The sequence below is a fragment of the Poecilia mexicana genome, unplaced genomic scaffold (genome assembly GCF_051168715.1).
Source record: "Poecilia mexicana isolate PSO_F unplaced genomic scaffold, ASM5116871v1 scaffold_16, whole genome shotgun sequence".
Classification (NCBI taxonomy): Eukaryota; Metazoa; Chordata; class Actinopteri; order Cyprinodontiformes; family Poeciliidae; genus Poecilia; species Poecilia mexicana.
Genome location: NW_028263385.1, coordinates 31,189,464 through 31,198,734, shown reverse-complemented (window position 1 = coordinate 31,198,734; position 9,271 = coordinate 31,189,464). Strand labels below are relative to the sequence as shown.

Below are 9,271 nucleotides of genomic sequence, written 5' to 3'. Positions count from 1 at the left end.
TTCTTATTGGCAGATGTTTGCTTTACTGACAGGCATCAAGTCATCAATAAATTGGTGCTGTATAATACTCACTTTGAAACAGGCCAGGGCAAAAAACTCACAAAGCTGCTGAACAGCAAAATCTAATCTATGCTTTGACAAATGCAAATATAAAACATGTACATACTGAAGAGTCATTCATTTACAACAATGTGGTCTTATTAGTTATCAGATATTAATGCACTCAAAAAAGAAAGAAAAAAAGGGACTTTGCATGAGTGCTCAGCATTCTCCTTTAACAGCTGATGCTGCTAGGACACCAGTGAACACACAGTCCTGTCCACTACAACAAGTTACGTGTGGACAGCAGCAGAACCCCTGCAGAATCTCCCAGTCCCAGTATCAGTTGTTTCACACCGGGCTGGTTGTGGTAGCCATCGTCCTTGTCTGCTCGGGTCATGTTTAATAAAGGCTCCAGGCCTGCAGATGGCGATGGTGGGGGGGAAGTGATGACATGTTAAGGTCGCCAGGGCCCAGCTGCTTTCCACACACACACATTCAGTCCAACTTCTCCTTCTGAACCAGCTTGGGAGCGTCCACAAAGTCCCGTCCATTAAACAGGATCAGGCCACCTGTCAGAACGCTGGCTGTTCCCCAGAACAAAACATAGGCCAAAGTCTCAGTCCACGTGTCACCTGAAACACATGACAAGTCAATAAGTTCTGCACCTACCGTATACTTACTGAAGACTCTGCACATTTATATGGGATGCAACTTCAACAAACCATTTAAACTCATATGATTTGGTTTTGATGACCTTCAGCTTTCAAATACTTGATCACATCATGGACCCTGCCTATAACTGACTGTGCGTTCATTTATATAGCTCATTTTCAGCAGCAAAGCAGTTCAAAGTGCTTGAGTAGACCCTCTGCCCTACAGTTCCCTTGCCCTAGTCTGGCTGATGTCAGAAGTTCTCCATGCCATTCCAAATCAATTACTGCTAGTGTTAGTTCACCAAAATGTTTCTTACCAGCCATTAACAGACAGATGATGCACATAGAGAAAGCTACAACCATGACGATAGGCAGCTGGAAAAGAAACAGACAAGAATCCCAATTAGTACAACAACACAACTCTGTTTGTATTCTTGATGTTTCCTTACAGTTAAAAACTTCCAGTCTTTGGGGTCTTGCAGTGGAGTGATCCAGTCTGCTTCATCCACAGCATAGTTCCCCAGGAACAAGTCAATGGAGTCCTGGTTGAAAACACAAACAGAGGTGGCTTCATCCCTGAGATGATTTAGGACAGTGTTTCTCAACCCTGGTCCTCACCCCCCCTGTCCTGCATGTTTTAGGCGTTTCCCTTCTGCCACACCTGAATTGTATCTCTGGGTGATTAACAGGTTTCTGCAGGACTTGATGGTCATGCAATCATTTGAATCAGCTGTTCTGGAACAGAGGCACATCTAAAACATGCAGAGCAGGGGGGCGGTGAGGACCAGGGTGGAGAAACACCGATTTAGGATGTCCAAGTCAGCCTGACTTTATATGACAAACTGTGGCCAGGAAAGCAATTCTAGGGTTTTATTCTCCTTTATCTAAACTTTTTATACATTTTCAAATTGGAGAAAATACTAAAAGCCAGTGTAACCATGGTACAAGCAGAAATGTAATGAACTAAAGGGGAAAAAAAGAAGCAAGGAGAAAAATCATAAAATAAATATTTTAATGCTCCTTCAACATAGCTGAAAAGGTATTATTATGGAAACCCTGGGTAGTATTATTTCCAGTTGAATGGAAGCTGGATGTCAACAAGTAGAGGAGTGGGCAGAGCCCACAGGAGCTGCCCCAAGTCATTAAGGCTCAAGTTCGCCTCTGCGTTGGGATAAATCCAAACATTTCTTTGTACCAATGAATTACTGCAGGAGGCTGTCAAGAATATTCAGTTTTGCAGAATACATTTCTAACTTAATAGTTTATTAATCAGCTAAAGTTTCTTACCCTTTATGCCTTTATCTGGAGAGGATGTCTCTTTACTCGTATCCAGAGTTTGGATATAGAAGGAATTCTCAAAAACAATGAATATATTTTCCAGTGTTTATCTCTCATTTGGCCCACGATGGTGCTACAAGGCTTATTGTACCTATCAGTGAGATTGGCAGATTCATCCATCCTTTGTGTGTGGTTTCATTTGTTTTAATACTTTAGTCAGGTTATGGCTCAGCAAGCACCCAGCTTTAGGCTTTATGTCAAACCCAAATATGTAAATTCTGAGTCACACCAGCAGAAAGAGAGACGGGTGGATAGAAATAGGTGTTTCATTATCAAAGTCCTAATCATGTTAAATTCCAATCATTTAGACAATTGTACAATTCACACATCTGCAACACAGCAATGTCTCCAGTTCAGTCAAAGCGTTGATGAGGTTTTAACACACAAATCCTAATACAGTGATGACCTCAATATAACGCGGTTCACCTTTCGCGGTCTCACTGCTTCGTGGATCTTTTTTTTTGTGCAGTTTTTTTCACAGTGCATTGTGTTCTGCGTCCTGATTGGATAAACAGTCTGCAGTTCTTCTCTACCTGTGTGCCAATAATGTTACGGTATTTAAATATAAGTAATACAGATTGGCCATTCAGGATATTCAAACTGAAAACATTGAATGTGTGCTGGAAAAAACTGGCCAGAATCAGCGCAGAACCCAACTGGAGGCTCGCTTGACGAGATCCATCGCTCTGCCATAGATACAGCTGTGAATCTCACAGGGCAGCTTGGAGGAGACGCTTTAATGACACGACTCCAGATCACATTAAGGCCCGATTGATGCACAAGCACATCCACTGATTTGACAACAGGTTTTGTTCTTTGGTTTCAATGAAGAGTATTTAATTATGCTGTGTAATAATCTTAAAAAATAAAGGTAACTATTTCGCAGATTTCACTCATGACGGGTTATTTTCAGAATGCAAAACCCGCGAAAAACGAGGGATCACTGTATTGCCTTTAAGCAGAGGACTGACTAAACTCACCTGCCTGTAGCCATCTGAAAAGTTGTTCTTGTAATATCTGATTGCAGAGTTCCAGCCATCCATCACAGCACCCCACACAGTCCTCTTCCCCGTCCTGAAACACACAGAACACCACTGAAACATTTTTATGAAACAGTATCAACATCAAATAAATCCTATGAAGCTATTTGCAGATATTCTTTGAGTCATAAGAGTGGTGACGTATGGAGCCTCTGAGTGTAGTTAGTTGTACAGGTCTGCTGGTGATTGTCCACCGTCGACAGTCAGCTTGTTGTGAAATGGTGCTGAATGAACTGAATTGAACGTGAATATGAATAGGCAAAGGGTGCGTTCACACTGCAGCCTGAAGTGACTCAATTCCGATTTTTTGGACGTAATGCGACCTGTATCCGATCTTTTCATGGCAGTGTGAACAGCACAGGTCGGATTCTTTTTCGAATGTGACCCATATCCGATACGTATCCGATTCAAATGCGACCTAACGTCCAGGTCGCATTCATGCGAACTGAACGTCACAGATTCTCAACAAATCTCACTATTCTGCGTCCTGATACACGCAAGTGGGAAGAAAAATCAACTATGACGAATTATGAGGATTAAGTTGTTAATATGCTGCTCCGGTTGGACAACAACTTCAAATATGTAAGCGAAGCTCCACCGTTAGCCTCCATGTTTACTTCCGCAAACACTGAGCACTTCTTCTTTTTATGGCGGTTGGCAGAACACTGAGAACTCTGACGCTATGGCGCCCTCTACTGCGCATGCGGGACACTTTCAGGTCGTTTGCCCGTTCACACTGCAGAACGCATACAGGTCGCATTTACTGGCAGTGTGAACGGCCCCGGCAAAAAAAATCGGAATTGCCAAAAAATCGGAATTGGGTCACTTCAGGCTGCAGAGGCAAACTGATCCTTGGTCAAAAGTTCACATAAAGGTAGTGTAGTTAGTTTAGTCATTAAAACTGACCTAGTTTTTACCTGAGACTTGTACAGAGAAGAATGAAGACAGATCAGCTGGCTGTTAGATGGTGAAAACACTGACCTGGTGAAGTCTGTTTTTAAGGCACCAGTTCCAGCATACTGCTTGGCACATGCATCAGCATTGTCTGCCCATGCTGCACAGAAATAAAATAAATTAAGAACATAAAGTGATAAACACTAATGTTATAAAGGCCTCCATTTTAACTATGAAGTTTTATCAAATTTAAAGTCTAGACAAGAGTACAGAGGCCAAGGAGTCAGAGGGAAGTGAACACGTTGAGGTCCCTGTTCACCAGGTCCCAGTCACCAACCAGAAGAACAGTGATCATTGGAACCAGAACTGAACAATATGCAACATTTGTCATTATAATATTAATATGTGAAGATTTGCAATCTCATTTGACTACTTAGATATAATACCTGGCAGGTATTATACCGGTATACATTCAAACTGGTATTGAGAATCGGTATTGCTATATTGAGCATTTGCATTGTAATGTCAGGGTTTTCTATGATTGTGCAGAGCTGCTTGAAAGCTACCAGATTGTTCAACTGGAAGAGTTGGTGCTGTGTAACAGGCAGCCGAACAGTGTGGTGCCAGACACCGAGGGGCCACTCAGATATCCTGTAAACTGCATTCCTTGGATGTTTGGAACTGTACCAGCAACACAAAAGGCTTAACTGTCATTATTAAGAGATGATGTTGTTATAATAATGCTTGAATGGAACTGAGGGTATAGTGAACCTACTTTTATGTGGGGAAATGCTCACCATTCTTATAAATCTTCTCAAAATCAGTCTGATCTTCGATCTTCTGTCCCAGGTGGAGAAGTCCCATTTTCTGCAAAGACACACCCATAAATATTAACAGCTGGTAGAACCAAGAACACACAGTAAAAATTTGAATTTATGGTTCAGACATTTCTTGTGTTTCCAGGATTCAACTTTCTGTGAAACTAACTATTCCTTTATTCAGTCTCTGTAGTTCTTAGGCCAATAATGATGTCTCATCGTTTTACTTACTGCTGATTATCACTCCTTTAGGCTGGTCATCACCTAGTTTTGTTTACATTTTTTCTATTCAGGACATTTAACATTGAATATTGCTTTATGTCTGTGACTGGCAGAATGATCATCACTTCAATGATATTAGAAGCATGTTTGTTGATGGTCAAACTAAACAGTACTTGACCAGCAATGCTGTAGTTTTACAGACCTCCTTCAGCATATGAATATTTCAGGAGAAACACATGCACTGAATTCCACAACTGAACTTAAACCTTTCATTAACGGTATAAACTGAGAAACAAGTAGAAGTTTCAAAACTTGCCAACCAAAGAAGCACATGAAAGTACATGCAACAGCAACATTAGCTTGTGAACAACAGTGAAAAAGGAGCAATACAGCAAATAATTAAGACGGGGTAAAAATTGGGGTTTGTTCCTTGTTTATGACTTAAAACCTACAACAACCAAGAGGTAGGAGGACAGAGAGAGGAGGCATTTCCAGAAACGACTCTTAACAAGAAATTAGCCTCAGAGAAAACAGCTGAACCAGAGAAGTAAATAACAGTCAAACTCCAGCACAGGAGAGGTCCAAAAAGTCAGAGGCCATAGTGTTGGTCACTTATTTAAAAAAATTAACAGCGTTAAAATGAATGTAAACTGTGACAGCCCCACTAAAAAATATTATAGTTGTGATGCAACCTCTCTAAGACATACTCCTCTCCTAGCAGTGGTAGGACAGGACATAGATCAGTGTTTCTCCACCCTGGTCCTCACCGCCCCCCTGCTCTGCATGTTTTAGATGTGCCTCTATTCCAGAACAGCTGATTCAAATGATTGCATGACCATCAAGCACTGCAGACGCCTGTTAATCACCCAGAGATACAATTCAGGTGTGTAGCAGAAGGGAAACACCTAAAACATGCAGGACAGGGTGAGGACCAGGGTTGAGGAGCACTGATATAGAATAAAGACAGACTATGCCCAAATAATCTAGTCCAAGTCATTTTTATTGCCATCACCTCAAAACAAAGGCATTGTTTTCAAGCTCAGAATGGCAGCTGATGAAACTGAACATCCACCATCATTGTTCAGCATGCTGTGAGGAAGAACATGGACACTGAACAAATAAGCAGCTGTCATCATCATTTGATATGCTTTGATATATTGAGTACTTTATGTATCATCCACAATTAGTTTGACTTTATGTTTACTTTTGGATGGTGTCACCATGCTTGTTCTATTGCCAGTTTGCAAACTGACTGAAAAATGAAACCCCATTTTAGGCTAGTTTGTATCCTAAACTGGATACATTTTATGTTAGCAGGGTGTATCTGCCCTGATAGCTTCAGTTTTTACAAGAAAAAAAGAAAGATTCATACATGTATTTAATGTTTATAACACAATAAATACACTACTTTTTTCTGTTAAAATAAACTGATATCTCAGTATTAGCGTCTGATATTAAAATAATAAAAGGCTACTTAGAAACGAGACCGATCGCCACCTCAAGAAGATCACGACATATAGCAACTGTAGGTCCTCATAGTTGATATCATTGATTTCATCAGCCTTTTTAGTAACACTGTCTGCTGGTGGGAGCATGTGTGACATGCACATGCTCCCACCAGCAGACAGAGCGTGCAGAAAGAGTTTCAAAAACCTACAAATAAGACAAAAATATCAGTATTTCTTCCATGCCACGGTCTTAGCATGACGTTCAGGAGGAGCGATGATACTTGCTCTCCTGCAAGTATCATCACAAGTAACCATTATTTCTGTTATTAAAAGGAAGCAGGGGTGCACCGATTGCAGTTTTCTGGCCGATCACCAATATTTAAAAAGCTTGACTGATTTTGGCCTACAACAATTTGTTTCTGTACCAAATATGGCAACTTTTTTTAAGACTACAAGTTCTAGAATTTTTTTTTAACAATTTTAACTGTAAAACATTAATTTCCTTAAATTTCTGTGTTGACATAGTGCATGCGAGGAGATACCTGCAGCTGTGACTGTAGGGCACGTCGGGCTAGCAGACTCTGGATGACATTGGTACGGTCCAGACAGTCCATGCAGTTGCTCCGAAATGTACCCTCTTGGTTCATCAGTACCTTCCCTTCAGCGTCCACAAGAAAATATCTGAAACCATATGTAGTGCACACCATGATGTTTGATGAACAGCAACCCCTTATCTACATAATGGATAAGCCTAAAGCCAAAAAAAACACTGACCCAAATTCATCCTGTATTTCAGAAACACTGTCCAGTAAGATCTGAAGGCGATGCCACCTCATCCGACTACATTCCTTGTGAAAGTCAAATGCTATGTACCTGCAGAGAAACAATCTGTTAGACAAAAACTCCAACAAAATTCTTTAAGGAGCACAAAGACCAACGCATTATAAATGTACAGGCAGAGCTGAATCATGTGAAGACTAAGGGGGTAAACTTGGAAGTGATCTTACTTGATCATACCATTACCCGAGCTGGTTACCATCTTGTCAAATGCTAGCTCCAAAGGCTTTTCAGAACCTTTTTGGTTGATCTGTGGAAGAATAATCAAATTTGTGATTAAAACAGCCTGTTCCTAATTCAGTCAATATGTGCCTTGTCTCAGTAGAATCACCCCTAACATGGTGGAGAAATTTGAGTATCCCAGGTGGAGTCTCCCATCCCAGATTGGACTCAAAGGAGGGGTCAGACAAGACCGATTCAAACATTATGATTGGAGTTGGACAGCATAAAACTTCAAGGAAGTTTGGGGGCAATGTGGTGCGGTGGGGGTTCACTGCATAGTACCTTGGGTTCATCAAGCCTTGGTTCCTTGGGTTGAGTCCATTTGGAAAACAAACTATGACAAACTGGGAGGAGGAATGCCTAGTTCTCCCTAGTGCTTTGGGAGTCAAGTGGCACGTGAGGATGGAGACAGGTATCCAACACATTCTGTCTCTAGGGACATGGAATGCTACCTCACTAGCCTTCACCAAGCTTTAGACATGCCACTGGCACCAAGTAGTTATAGTTATAGTAAAACTTACCTCCACACAGAACCTGGGCACCAGAACTTTGCTCCTGGAGAGCGGCTGTCTTGGGAGAGCAGCATTGGGCAGGAGTGGGAATACTCACAAGGCCCTGGCTGAGGATCTTTGTTTAAAAATTTGCTCCAGTGAGTGAGAGTCAACCCTTGCTGCTTCAAGTCATAACAGATTGTTGTCTGTGCTTATGCACTGAACAAGCAACTCATAGCAACTGGCATTGTTCTGGAAAAGAATACCATAGGGATAACCTTGTGGTTCTGGAGGACCTCATGTGACTAATCAGTCAATCAAACTTTATTTTTTACAGCACCTTTCAGTAACAAGGCATTTCAAAGTGCTATACATTATAAAAACATTGACACAAGGGAGAAGCTCACTGGTGGTGGACTGGATAAGAATCAGTGGCATGTCTAAAGCTTGGTGAAGATCAGAGTGGAATCACTGCTCCTCTACAACTAAAAGAGCTTGGTAAGGTGATTTGGGAATGCGATCGGGACAGTTCCTGGGAGGCTTTCCAAGCACAGCCATGTGAGAGGAGACCTCAGGGCAGACCCCCAACTCACTGGAGGATGTTTAGGTTGGTGAATGAACAAAGGAAGGAATTAGAGATGGAAATTCATTTACCCCAGTGAAATCACTATGTAGCTGTCTGTAAACTTTACAATTTATAGGACAGAATTATAACTTATAATAAAACCATGTTTGCTCACCAAGTTCAAAATGACTTGTTTTCCATACAGAACAACCTGGGAATCAAAGTGCCTCTGGAATCCATCTAACTACAACAAAATCAAAAAGGAAAAAGTACATAAGACATTAAAAGTAAAAAAAAATGTCATGATTTATGTAAAATAAGAGTGAAAACTGACATGGTTAACCACTTTGCTGATCTGTGGCTTTGGCTTGTACTTCAGATTGGGCCTCTGAGACCAATAGAAAGGGATGGAGCCTCTGGTCTAGGAAAAACGAAACATATTGCATAGGGACAAAATTAATATGCTTACACACATTCGCTCTTCCATCAGAACAAATGAACTGGGTTTAAAGTTTAAAAAGCGTGCACTGGTTTTGCAATCCATTTTTAAATGTGATATGGCAAATATTTTAGTTAGTGGAAAACGGAATATATCAGCACTTCCTTTTAATATCCTCAAATTATTTATAGACATATTGTGCATTTTTGAGCGGTACAGGAGACTAAGTGGTCTGAAAAAGGACCACTGGGTGGCGGAATAG

General features: G+C 41.1%; 1 protein-coding gene across 3 annotated transcripts in view; it reads right to left on the bottom strand.

The window, feature by feature from the left end:
- LOC106904619 (SAC1 like phosphatidylinositide phosphatase) overlaps positions 1-9,271 on the bottom strand; it is a 28,503-nt gene continuing 19,232 nt past the window's right edge. For 2 of the 3 annotated variants that reach the window (XM_014969036.2, XM_088013560.1), the window contains 11 exons: positions 8,905-8,991; positions 8,746-8,814; positions 7,463-7,542; positions 7,230-7,328; positions 6,998-7,136; positions 4,765-4,834; positions 4,055-4,127; positions 3,014-3,107; positions 1,145-1,237; positions 1,013-1,070; positions 1-674 (listed from right to left, as the gene is read on the bottom strand). In XM_014969036.2, coding sequence (XP_014824522.2) covers positions 538-674; positions 1,013-1,070; positions 1,145-1,237; positions 3,014-3,107; positions 4,055-4,127; positions 4,765-4,834; positions 6,998-7,136; positions 7,230-7,328; positions 7,463-7,542; positions 8,746-8,814; positions 8,905-8,991 — 999 coding nt within the window. In that variant the 3' untranslated portion in view covers positions 1-537. Of the gene's footprint in view, positions 675-1,012; positions 1,071-1,144; positions 1,238-3,013; positions 3,108-3,990; positions 4,128-4,764; positions 4,835-6,997; positions 7,137-7,229; positions 7,329-7,462; positions 7,543-8,745; positions 8,815-8,904; positions 8,992-9,271 lie in introns of those variants that run through there. The other variant, XR_015765561.1, reaches the window with a different exon arrangement.